The sequence below is a fragment of the Columba livia genome, chromosome 1 (genome assembly GCF_036013475.1).
Source record: "Columba livia isolate bColLiv1 breed racing homer chromosome 1, bColLiv1.pat.W.v2, whole genome shotgun sequence".
Taxonomy (NCBI): Eukaryota; Metazoa; Chordata; class Aves; order Columbiformes; family Columbidae; genus Columba; species Columba livia.
The window spans coordinates 146088741-146102026 of NC_088602.1; the positions used below are offsets into that span (position 1 = coordinate 146088741).

The 13286-nt window shown below is 50.5% G+C and overlaps 1 protein-coding gene across 6 annotated transcripts in view; it reads right to left on the reverse strand.

The window, feature by feature from the left end:
• Positions 1-3616: 3616 nt before the first annotated feature.
• The window catches only part of LOC102097452 (sodium- and chloride-dependent GABA transporter 2), a 41156-nt gene continuing 31486 nt past the window's right edge, over positions 3617-13286 (reverse strand). For 4 of the 6 annotated variants that reach the window (XM_021284746.2, XM_005500313.4, XM_065035585.1 and 1 more), the window contains 8 exons: positions 11386-11489; positions 8461-8585; positions 7633-7745; positions 7368-7505; positions 6530-6632; positions 5789-5889; positions 5183-5353; positions 3617-4116 (listed from right to left, as the gene is read on the reverse strand). In XM_021284746.2, coding sequence (XP_021140421.2) covers positions 3997-4116; positions 5183-5353; positions 5789-5889; positions 6530-6632; positions 7368-7505; positions 7633-7745; positions 8461-8585; positions 11386-11489 — 975 coding nt within the window. In that variant the 3' untranslated portion in view covers positions 3617-3996. The remainder of the gene's footprint in view (positions 4117-5182; positions 5354-5788; positions 5890-6529; positions 6633-7367; positions 7506-7632; positions 7746-8460; positions 8586-11385; positions 11490-13286) is intronic. The other 2 variants (XM_065035595.1, XM_065035605.1) reach the window with 2 other exon arrangements.

Genomic DNA, 13286 nt, shown 5'->3' on the forward strand with positions numbered 1-13286 from the left:
TGCAGGGACAGTGAAGCACATATTGCTGCTGAAAGTGATTCGACTCTGGACAGGTCAGATGGAGAATGGGGTAACCAAGTCACTTGTAACGTCTCAGAAACAGTGACTTCCCAAATCCGTCTTTGTGCTCCCCCACGCTCGCTTCCCTTATCTGCGCCACGCAGATCTCCATCCTGCAGGCTGCTAACCACATTAGCAGACAAGGGCTCAGCCAAACACTCTGCTCTGAGGGATATGCTCATTTGCACTGGCCTGTAGGGCACACTTAACAGATTATTTGGAGATCTCTGCTTCACAGGATTATGTTAAAATGTCAATCTTATTCTGTTCTCTCAATTTATGCACCATAGCCTATCTTCTCCCAAAACATGCACCTTCCTTGTCACCAAAACAGGCAACACAATTCACACTACATGATTCTTCAACAACCGTGGGAAACTGTCTTGCATTATCACTAGTGGCAAAAGGAGAAGGACATCTCAAGGCATCTGTTTGAACATGCTGGGAGCCTCAGGGTCCGGGATGGTCTCCACAGGAGCAGACGCATCCTCCTCCACAGGTCCATGGGTCTGTCCCCAAGACCTGAAGTATCTCCCCTGCCCTACCTGGGCATCTTCATGGGTGGAGGAGGATAGCAGCATCAATAGCACCTCCTGATCAGGGGCCTGAGGCACCACTGACACAAGCATCGCAGCATGGGAAAAGCAGAACCTGGTTTTCGCAGACAGGTGGATAGAAACATCAGTCATCTTTTCCAAGCACTAACAACCTGGGGCAGAATCTCAGAATCTTCTTATGAGAACTTCTAATTTGAAACTACTTCAGAAAAATAAATAAAATCTTTAATCTCGTCCCCTTTTTCCTGAAACTCATGGGTTGAATTTTCAGGCTAAATTGTAGATTTTGGATTCTCAAGGTGGGAAATTTCCAATAACACACCTCCTGTCTGGAGGGACATCAGCATGTCCCCAGCTGGAGAAGGTACAACTAGGAGCAAACTCCACAGACTGCAAGAAGAGGAGTTCTTGAATTGCATTGAATTATTGAATGCAATGAAAATCCCTTTCATCATGTTCCAAATAATGAACAATCACCATATGCCAGAATCACCACATTCCAAATTTCACCAAAATTCCCTCTAACCATGGGGTTTTAAATGTGCTGTGAAAAATGTCATGTCTGGAAGTTTCAAACATATCAATTTGAGGTTTAGTCCATCAACCTTCTCAATGAGCAATACAGAATGTACTTGATTCATATTTCAAGCGAGGAGTCATAGGTTCTTAACTGATATCAGAAATAAGACATTTTATTTAAGAATGTCCAACAAAACCTTTGATTTTCTTGCTTATCTGACCTGCTTAGCTCATCCAAAGCTTTACAGCAATTGGGTCATGTAAGAACACAGGCTTGGGAGGTTTCCTGGCTTATATATAACCAAATCAATAAACCACATGCCCAATTTACTGGACACCAGACTATTTTGAAACAAAGCCAGTCACAAGCCTTGCAGCAGATTCCCACTTTGCCCACATGTAGCTGAGCAGACTTTCTACATCAACCATACTTTGGAGATAGCTGTGGACAATTACTATTTTCTATTAGGTTTAAAATACCTACCCAGTGGACCAAACCTCCTACAGATATTACTGGAAAATGGAAGCATAATTTTGTTTAAGATTAAAATGACATTAATGAAAATATCTGTTGCTGGAGCTTCTAATATGATTCACACAAAAAGGCAAACAGAAGAAAAAAAACAAAACAAAACCTTCTGTATTGAACCCTGTTCACTTATTTCTGTAATTTCTACCAACCAGTACCAAATCCAAGTGGCAGAGCAGCTGGGTGGCTCCATCCTTCATCACAGTGTGGATCTCTTTCAAAAGGGACTTTCCCCAGGTTTCTACGCTCTTTCCTGCCCTCAGCTCAGACAAGAGCACCATGAAGCGCTGTGGCAGCTGAGGAATCTGGAGCTCTGAGACTTTGAGGCTGCCCAGGAAAACAGTGACAGCCATTCAGCCCTGACCTGCTCCTCGGTCCTCCACTTTCAGCATCCCCAGAGGCAGGGAGGGTGGCATGCAGAAACTCGGTGGCTGAGATTTCGACATGGGAGGTGCAGGGCTGACAACATGGTAGGGGTTCACCCATGGTTGCACATGCAGCCTAGCAAAAGAACCCACACATTCAGAGTTCCTGTGGGAAACAGGCTGGGAAAAGGGAAAATGGGCTGGAAATGAGATGAGGTTTCCACAGCCGCTCTGGAACTGAGCCAATGAAGCCTCGGAGGACCACAAATCAGTGGGCTCTCCCTGCTGGAGGTTAAATCTGTACTGCCAGAAACCCTCCCAACAGCAATCCCCCCAGTATTTGGTGCTCACCAGTTTCACAGCCTCTGTGAGTGAAAGCTCATTACCCCTTTCCAGCATCGACCTGCCTCCCATCTCAGGTCACCAGGCTGCAACAACACTAAACTGGGGAAAACTAAGCCCAAGAAAAGCCAAATAACTTGCCGTTGCCTATAGGTCCTCGGGGACCTAAATCACTGTTTGCCACAACTGAGGTCACTGTTCCCTACAAGAGGCAGCTGTCCGTGGAGAAAAACTCAACAGGAAACGGTGGGGGAAAATGTCCAGGTGATCGTGACCCCAGAGAAAATCCCTCCCCAGCCCTACGGCCGGTGAACAGGCAGCCACCGACCCCGGGAGAAAACAGCCACCCAGCCCAGAGGCTCTCCCCAAGCAGAGAGGGGGAGACCCCGCCACCCCCAGCCCGCCCGCCAGGAGCCGGCCCCGCGTTGCGGCCGTCGGTGAGGTCCTGGGGCCACCTCGTGGCTAGTGGCGCGGATTGCTTTCATGTGCCTCTTCCACCGCAAGCCTTGGCCGTAGCGTGGTGCCCACCCGTGTCCGTGTGCGCTTCAGGAAGCCGAGCGCCTCCAGCCGCTCGCTCAGCTCTGCCCGAGCTGCGTTTTCCTTCAGGGTTTTCTGGGAGCCGTCCAGCTTCCCGGCGTTACGTGTCCTTTGGCTGCCCTCCTCGGGTGCTGGGGCTACAGCACTTAAAATACAAGCCCTTTGATTTTTATTTTTTTTTTAACCAAACAGCCTGGAAACGAGGGGCCCTGCTTGTTGACATAACATGCAGATCCCACTTCACACAGCCCTTCATCCCTAGGCAGAAAACCAAAATGAGTGGCTCCAGAGCACCTGGAAGGCAGTCAGCACAAAAAAGACATAGACCTGCAGAGACGAGGGAGAGTTACCCATGATCCTTCCCTTGGACAAAGAAAACACAAACCTACATGCTTCTCTCAGGCCCAGGGAATAGCCCAGTGACTCACCAGCCAGATGACTATTTTGGCTGAGAGCTGGCAATGGCTTCAGCAGAAGATGGCATTGCACTCCCCGCTTCAACCAGGTACCACAGTCCTTATGGGGGGCCCCAAAACAGTGTTCCCTTTTTTCCTTCCTACCCAGGCCAAGCTTCCTCTCCTCTGGCCACCCTCCCACATGGGTGTGCCCATGCAACAGAGATCCAGACCTGGATGCCCAGCACACATCCAGCCTAACATGCTGTGAGCAAGGGGTCCTGGTGAGACAAAACTGAGACAGAGCGGATCTAGTGGGCAAAACCAAAGATTTAATGGAATGGAGAAGCTCCCAAAGTCCACACTGGAGCCACATCTCTGAGACTCTCTGACACTCTCCACTCCAGGATCAGTCCTTCCTTTCTGCCCAGCAGAAGGCTGGGATGCTCAGGAACACGGGTGATTGATCTGCCCCTTAAGAGCCCTCTCCAGGGAGAGGATTAAGGTGCATCGTTAACTCCATGCAAACCATCTCCATGGCAGCCTCTTCCTCAGCCTCTCAAATCTTCCAGAGAAGGGAGCTCAGCCCAGAAATCCCTCTCTCCTTGGCAAACGAAGAATCCTTGCATTATCCAACAGGTGGTAAAGGCTGTATAGAAACCGTTCTGTGGGGAGGGAGAGCCACACTGCTCCTAGCAATGAGATTCGAGCTCTGTCATCATCAAGAGGCCAGCTCTGGTGGAAGGAAGGGGCTGTCCTGTGCCTGGCCTGGAAGGCAAGTCCTCAAGTGGGCAGGTGAGTTGGCGGAGCCTCTGGAAAGCAAAGGCAGGCATTGAACACAGCCGCAAAGACAAAAGGTGACCTGGGCCCTCCCCTTCCAGACATAGATATCATTCAGCCAGCCAGGGCTGCAGGTCTGGTCCCTAAATGCCAGGCATGTTGCCAGATAAGGACAGTCGGCACTGCAGAAACTGAGGGGACAAACTCATATTTGAACAACCTGTCCCAAGACAAGCACTGAGCACATGAGAGACATGAGACACAGTAGGAAAACTCCATCCTCCGTTTGCTCCAGGCCAGGGCTAGAAAGAAGTCCAAAGAAAGGACAGTTCCCAAGTACCTCTAGGTGATCCCCTCCACGGGTTTGGCTTTAACTGGGACAGCAGGTGTGTAAGGGCCTACTTTCTATGTCATGCATCATGGCCCTTGCCACACACCTGCAGCTGTGCCTGCTCCTCTCTGCCTGTGCTGGACACAGGGCTCGAGGCCCATTGCTGCCACAACCCATTCTTGAGCACTTGCAGGAGGCAGAGAATGGATGGGATCCTGGGGTACCAGAACACCTGTGAAACCTCCAGTGAGCCATGGCAGGGACGGGATGTCTGTCTGGATCTAGGTCTTCTTTGTCGGCTCCCTGGCAGTCCCAAGGCATGTTCGGGGCAGCAAGCAATGGGTCGCAGCAACTCCAGGAGCTGGACAGGCCCAGGGCACTGACACATAGCTGTCCACAACACTTATGGGATCTGGAGCTTTCTTGGAGCAAGTACCCCAGCCTCAGACAAGGGCAGCCCTCAAACTGACTTGAGGCACTGGAGATCATCTTTATCCCCTCCACCTAATGAACTTATTCCTAATGGTGCTTGCAAAGAGACAAAAGCAATAAGCAAATGGCAACAAGAGGCCACAGCCAGCTTGGAGCAGCCTTTCAAGCAGGCAGAACTTTAAAAAAACCAAGCCTGTTATAGCAATGGACTCATTAAATTGATTTATTCTAGGCTCCCTGCTAATTAACCTGCAATATACAAACGATCCCCTTGCAAGGCTGGATTTCAACATGGCAACACAGCCCATGCCCCAGTCGCAGAGCACCAGCCTCACCTCTCTGAGGGAACCTTTGATGCTGGAGAGTTTGTAGACGATCCAGAGAGGGATGCACACCATGGAGGAGAGGGCCAGCAGCCAGCCGAGGGTGTCTCCCCACCACGGGTACACATACTTCTTGTTGTAGGTCAGTGGGGTGTATTTGATCAGAGAAAACAGGAAGGTTGCCTGGAAAGGTGGAAGAGACCAAGAGAAAAAGAGCAAGAAAATCAACACCGTTAGTCAAAATAGTTGTTCCTGGTGAGTCCACACCTGCACAGAGTCTCATGGTAACAAAGAGCTCTCAGAACAGCAACTGAGGAGGCACCAGTCAAGCCAGCTTTACTGGGACAGCCCCCCTATGCAGCACTGGGCAAGGCAGCAAGGAGCTCACCCCACCAGCAGACGCCTCTGTCACTGCTGGGCAGGGTCCCTCTCCCCATTGTTTATCCCCACACCTGGCCTCCAAAGCCACAAACACATAGAACAACAGGCTCCCATGGTACAGGCCACAAAACCCCCATACGAATGCACATCCCTCTGTATATAACGCAGGTATCTATATCTCAGAGGTGCCCAGCTCCGCTCATCCTCCTCGCAGCCCCTCTTCCTGCGAGCCCTCACCATGCAAACGGCTGGGGTGATGAAAAGCCAACAGTATTTGATGATGGACCACGGCCGATAGCCAATCATATCTTCAATGTTATCATAGAAACGCTCAGCACCTACAGAAAAGAGGAAGGATGCCTTGCTGCTACCAGGGAAGGAGGGCAGCAGAGTCAGCATGTCCAGAGTCCTGCATCACCACTGTTTGAGTGGTTCCCAGAAGGTGAGGCAGTAACCTCAGCATAGCTGACAGCCCTGTTTGGGAGCTCACCAGGAGTGTGACCAGCTTTAGTCTTTGTCCTGGACTAACACCCCCTCCATCCCAGAACAGCCCAGTGGGTCAAGCAGGGCCAGACCCTCAGCATCTCCCAGGCTGGGACCTGAACCCAGGTTTTCCCTGTCCCTTGTGAATGTCAAGGTTGAGAGATGGCCCTCAAAAATGCTCAAGGGTCTCAGACTCCTCTATACACAGGTTGGGCAAAGATTTCCCAGCCAGCTCCAAGTCTGCAAGGAAGGAGGGACTGAAAAGCAGGGGCACATAGGAACATACTGGGGATGTCTGCCAAGCAGATCCCCCAGGGAATTGCTGTGAGGAAGCCCCCATCAGCTGTGTCCAGAGGCTCCAAAGCAAGGGTTTAAAGGTCTGCCTTGCACTGTGAAGCAATTGCCAAGATGAGCCACAGACCAGCATTTTGAGAATGGACTAAGCGAGAGTCTGAGAGACCAGAGCTGGGGACCCCCTCCCCAGTTTATACTCACCATAGACCCAGCCAATGCAGAGGGTCTCGAAGATGGCCACAAAGAGCAGGCACATGCCACTGGCAGCATAGTAATCAAAGAGCTGGAAGACATACATCCCACCCTGGGAAAGGCCAAGCGGGCAGCAAGGCGAGATGGGGAGGGAGAGAGGGGAAAGGAATCAGGCACAGGCAAAGAGCTCCAGCCACAGCAGGAAACAATCTCCACATCTACCCCAGAGCTGCAGGCATCTTTTCTCTCCAGGGCAGGGATTTAGCCAACAGCAAAGGCCACGTCCCTTGTGCTCAAGGCCTGATGGAGACATGCAGCCACCCTGCTCTCAGGAGTCTCTACAACCCTTCATTCCAGGGCAGGGCAGTGACTGCCAGGGATCATGGGGATATTTTAGAAGAAAAACAAAACCAAAGCAACTCTTGTAGCTGGAAGCGAGGGTGGAAACCCCCTTAAGAGACCAATGCATCTGATTTACTTCAGCCCGCTAATTTGCAGAGGGAAGAAGCTGTGTATGCAGTTTTGCAAGCACCTGTCGCTGTGGGCCCTGAGGCAGGCAGCCTGGGTGTTTCACTGCCAAAATATGGGCTGTCCAGAGCTCAAATTATCAGTCTTGGCAGGAGAAGCATCAGGACTGTGACTGGCACAGAGGGTGAGGGCTGGAAGGGAAAATACAAATGCCATGGGGATGGAAGGGCAGCTTCCCCCAGGCACTGTGCAGTAAAATGGGGCTCACCAGCAAGCCCCCAGCCCCAGCACAGACCCCACCACCCACCAGACCCCCACCTCTGCCAGGGGAGCACTCAGACCCAGCAAGCACCATGCAAGGGGGCTGAGCCCAAAATACCTCTGTGAGCATCACCAACCCGACCAGAAAGGAGAGGATGGAGACCAGCAGGATGAGGGTTTCCCGGCGATTCTTCTTGCGGAAGATGGTGGGGTACATGTCCACAATAGCTGTGACGAGGCTCTCCACGCAGACAAACTGCAAAGAGCAGAGGTCCCATCTCTGTCAGCACACCCTGACCGGTTCCCCAGCCCATGTTCAAGCCTGTCCCGAAGAGACGGTGGCTTTTGTCTGGCAGGGGATTACCCTGCACCTCCGCCCTTACCTGGCTGTCCAGTCCCAGCAAAACCACCATCAGGAAGAAGAAGCACGCCCAGAGTGGGGAGAAAGGCAGCATGACCACAGCCCGAGGGTAGGCGATGAATGCCAGGCCAGGCCCTGCGGGGAGAGTGGCTTTCAGAGTGGACAACAGCATAGAATCATAGAATAGTCTGGGTTGGAAGGGACCTTCTAAGGTTATCTAGTCCAAACCCCTGCCATGAGAAAGCACACTTTCAACTGGATCAGGTTGCTCAGAGCCCCGTCCAGCCCGGCCTTGGACGTTTGCAGGGATACATGGCAGTGGCACAGCTGGTGCAGAGCTGCCTGGGGCAGCCACCCAGCCAAAGCATAGCCTGCAGCCATGCAGCCTCTCGTTCCAGTTATACCAGTGCTGTGCCTGAAACCCAGGTTCCTGGCGGCGTGGAGGAGCTCGACAGGGAGAGAAGGGAGATGCAGAAAGCTCTGGCTGGATTGCTGTCATGAGAGCTGGGAGCTGGGGAAGCCTCTGAGCCCCAAGGAGCATGGCACTAGCCTGGGTGTACATAATCCAGGCACCTCACCCCCGCCACTGACAGCAACTGCCTAACACTTGCCTTCAGAGGAAGCTTAGAGTGACCTCAAGACGTGGCCATTACATCTTAATATTTAGTGTGTGTGCATTCAATTCTCCCTGGGTTTTGGAGGCAGAGAGCAGAGCTGCCCACCAGGATGGAAACCTGCAGCTGCAACACTGCTTGGCACAAGGTGGGTACCCTCCAGACATGCCCCTGTTGCTGCGGGGGTTAAGCAGCAGCTCCCCTGCAGCCCCATTTCCACCGTGGTCCCCACTCACCTGACTCAGCCACCTCAGCGATAGGTACGCCCTGCTCCTCTGCCATGAAGCCCAAGATGGAGAAGATGGCAAAGCCGGCCACGAAGCTGGTGCCGCTGTTGAGGAAGCAGAGGGCCACGCAGTCCCTGGGAGGAAGAGGCACAGCATCAGCCAGGTGGGAGTCCAGGCATGACCCACACCCCAGGGCAGCCCCCCGCAAGGCAACATCCACTCTTCCACCCCAGCTACTCTGCCCACAGCAGGGCCTCTCTCTTAGCACCCCACAGCTCAGCTCAGCACCAGGAGCTGCAGCAGGATATCCCAGGGTGGGCAACACAGCAGGAGCCCCCCCAGGGAAAGCCTTCTCCAAGGACAGCATAAAGATGCATTCCTCACCTAAGCTCCTTGTTCATGAGGTAGTCTGGCTAAACATCTAAATGCCTGATTTTTGTCTTGTTTCCTCTCTCTCTCCCCTGGTCCCTCCTGTAGCAGAGAGTACAGGAGATTATTTTTGGCTGAGAAGGGGGCATATTGTTGTTGTTTTTTTTTTTCCTTAATAGATTTCTCAGACCAGTGACAATCTCCTTGGTTCCCAGATATCTCCTGGTCCTCACATTATGAGAAAAAGATGAACAGCACCATCCAATTTATTTTCTCTGATTGACTCCCTTTTGTCTTTGTTTCATCTCATTCTCATCCATCTATGCTTTAAACTAAGCATCTCTTATCTATCCAATTCCTTTTCACGCTCCAGTCTCCCCAGTCCTCTTCTGAATGCAACCCTGGGGACAACAATAACATTTGCAGCATCTTTCCAGGATATTCTGAACCAAACTGAATACAGCCCTTCTGGCGTTTCATTGCCCATTCTGACTTTATTAAATCCTACTCTGCAAATCCAGTGTGATTTTCTGTATCAGTCTTTAGGTATCTCACATTTTAGGGGCTTCATGCTCCTCCCTGTACATTAACTAAGCCTGTTCATGGCCTGCAACTTTTTCTAGAGAGAGAGAGAGAGAACAGTTCATGCAGAGGCCCTGTGCTGTACAAATTCAGATTATTCCTTCCAAAGCACAGCTCTTGACATTGTCAAGGACTGCACAGCACCTAGCACCACTATCCTGCCCTTTCACCTGATTTCTGAGGCAGTAGAGACTGAAAGAGGCCCGTGGGGTGAGTCCCCATGAATCTCCTGGCTAGTAAGGAGGGTCACACTCCACCAAGTTCAGCTAACCCAGTGGGAAGCCCAAGCCAGAACCTAGTTTTTCTGATTGCTGTAAACTGCCTGCTCTCCATTCAAATTATGTTCACAGTCATTTTATACAAATTCTCATTTATTTGAAATAGCTCCTCTTCCTTCCTGGTGTTTCTCCCTCTTTCCCTTGGATGTATGCATGACAGGTCAAACCCTCCCTGGAAAGGCTTGTGCTGGGAGGTGCTCCCTAGTCCTACCTGGCAGGTGGGAAGGGGTGTCATGGTGGATGGTAACAACTGCAGAGTGGCCAGAGCAAAAAGGTCTCTTCATATTTTCACATGAAAAGGAGCCCTGATGATACCCCTTACTCTCCCAGAAAACAAGAAATGCTCTGTGCCATTTGGTGCCATCTTGGGCCACTGCCACATGAACAATGGTCCCTCCTGCCTGCATTCTTTCCCCTCCCAGGTCACCAAAGGTTACACCTGGCCTGGACTAACTGAGTGGGGCACCATGCTTGTGGTCCTCTTGCCTATTAAAGCCTTGTCCTGTCTTCCTATCACAAATCAAGGTTGCAGAGCGCAGGACCAACTCATTAATTATAGAATCCTTCAATGGTTTGGGTTGGAACCTGCATTCAAAGGTCATGTAGTCCAACCCCCTGCCATGAGCAGGGACATCTTCAACTAGATCAGGTTGCTCAGAGTCCTGTCCAGCCCGGCCTTGAGTGCCTCCAGGTATGGGACATCTACCACCTCTCTGGGCAACCTAGGCCAGTGTTTTACCACCCCTTAAAACTGGGTCCATGCCTGGGAACAAACTAGTCCAAGGTTTGACACCAAATCTAAGAACTATTTCCCTAGCAATTCGCAATTCCAAATAGCATAAAGGGTCCATGTACGAACAGATGTCTTTCCGCTTTCTGTAGCACTCTCAGGGGCAGCTACAGAAGCCTAGACCTTCCATGTCAACAACCACGGTTTTGAATTTAAAGAAAGGAGGTGAACACAGCACCAGGAGCAACACAGTCAGTAGAGAAAGGGTGGGAAGAGAGGTGGGTAGTTTTACCTAGAGATTGTCTCTTCCACTCGCACTAGCCTTTTACCCCTGGGGATGCAGCTCCAGATTCCGGATACATCTACAGCACAATGAGTTTATTTTCACCTGACCACTTTAACTTGGCAGCCTGATTCTATATGGCAACTTGGCTCTTTTCTGTTCAAAGGCAGTCCAGGATGGGGAGACCGTGCAAGAAACAGAAGTCCTATCCGCAGGCTTATGTGTAGACCACAGACAGCACATAGGAACCCAGAGCACTGACAACTGTGCAAGACACTAGGTCCAAAAGAACCTAGGAAGGATAAATCACAAGGTGAAAGGACTCCAGCCTAGAGCCATTAGATCTCACAGCTCTGCTTCCCCTGTGGTTACTCATGTACCCATGTAGTAGGAGAGGTTGTGGTGTGGACTGGGGACACAAAGCTAGTGAAGAGGATCAGATTTCACTGGGTCTCAGCAGGTGGGGAAGAGGGATTTATCACCCATGGCATGGAGAGAAAGTTCCTTTGAGTAGAAAGCACAGAGAGCTGGATTTGGGGAGAAAACACCTCAAAGAGATTTCTTACACCTTGAATAGAAACAGAAAACCTGACACTTCAAAAGGCCAGTAGCCTCCAGGAGTTCACCAGCTTATGTGCACTGATGTCCAGGGAGGGGAAAGGCTCTAGGGAGCAGCCCCGTGCTCCAGTTACCTGTAGCAGTTGTTATGGTATTTGTTATAGCTGCCCAGAGCTGTCAGACATCCCAGACAAATTGCATACGAAAAGAAGATTTGAGTGCCTGCATCCATCCAGACCTGCAAGGGAGATGCAAACACAGGTGAGAAGACAAGACCAGCACAGACACTGCACAGGTGCAAAGAAGCAGAGATCCCAGAGATCCCTTCTGTAACGAGCAGAAAGGCCAGGAATCAGAAGGTCAGCAACATTCAGGATTTAGACAAGCTTTTTCTAGGGGCAGGTTATACAACACTAGGAATTATAGTGCTCAGTGAGGCATGCAGGGGGAAGGGATGCACCAGGACCCTTGCAAACCCACAGCATGTATAGCTGATCATCATCATCTCTTTCTTCCTTGGACAAATCTGCAGATCTCTGTGACTCTCCAGAGCCACCTGGCCACAAGAGATCAGATGAACGCTTTCCACAAGAGCTGAAGGAGCCCTTTGCCAGCAGAGAAGGGGGACTTGATTCAGGCAAGGCTGGTCTCCCACTGGGTAGCATGGGTACACAGCTTCTGATGGTGGCCCTTCTCTCCAAGACCTAGTTTAGAGTCTCCAAAACTTAAAATAATATTAACTGAGGAGGAGAGGAGTACTAGAAATAAACAGAGTTGTTTCCAAAAGACAGCTCTTAAAAGAAAATACAAGAAGGCTGTTAGTCCCATGAGACGCGTTTGAACTCTGCTTCCCTCTCACTGTCAATAACATGAACCAGTGCTCCGAGGCTGACATTTGTCAATGCCAAATTTTATCTGAAAGCCTAGCTGTGTTCAGTCACCAATGCAACCACCACCTTTTGCAGAGAACAGCAAAAGCAGGAACCAACAGTAAGGAATGAAGCAATGACAAAGATTATTAATTAAACCCGCTGTATTCTGAGATCTTTCCTCGTAAGGGGTCTATAAAACAGAGATAACACAGTCATTCAACCAATGCTGAAGGGCAGCCACATTCTAGAGACAAAAGAGAAGCTAGTCGGGAAAGAAAAGCAGAAGCAAAGCATTACTGGGACAATTTCAATGAGAGAAGTCTTCATTTGGCTATACTCTCCTTCCCCAGAGTAGTAGTGTTGGTAAGCCCTCAAACACCACCCTTGCCCCAGGATCCCCTCTGAGAAGAACAGAATTCAATGGAAAGTGCCACAGCAGTTCTGATGACTCCGAATCACACCTGTACCTGTCAGGCAAGACCTCATGTCCTGAGCCAATGGTCAGCTGGGCAGCACCCACCCAACTACCCCTGTTCCTCAGGCCATCCTCACCAATGCACATTTCTGCCTTTCCTCTTCCATACTGGCCAAAAAGCAACTGTGTGGTGAAAGGTTTTCTTTAGTCTTTACCTCCTCTCCTTCCCAGGCTGATGTGACTTATGAAGGGATGTTATGAACCCATTAGCTCTGATTTTCTGGAAAAAACTCTGTTTCAGATTAAGGGACAGCTGCACAGAACAAATGCTCTCCCTGCCCACTGCTGTAAGACCCAGCAGCACGGTCCATGGGGAGAGAAAGCAAAGCCCTGTTAGAGCTAGATTTGGTGAAACTGCTCTCCCTGACTATCTTGCCAGGGAGTCAGATCAAAGATCTGTTTTGTAGCATGGAAATGGACAGACAATGAGGTAGGACTGGGGTAGCTAGCTCTGGGCACTGAGAAATTGAAAAAGTAATTAACCTGGGTTTATTTTACTCTTTTTTAGAGGAGTGGAGTGGGTAGGCAGGTTTAGAGAGCAAGAGTTCAGTTTTGCATTTCAAAAAGACTGGAGGAAATCAAAGCCATTTTTATAATTGATTCTTAAAGCCTCACTGTGCTTGTGGGCAGTCAGGGCACAGCCTCCACTTTTCAGTTGTTCTTTTGGCACAGCCAGACACTGAGGTGA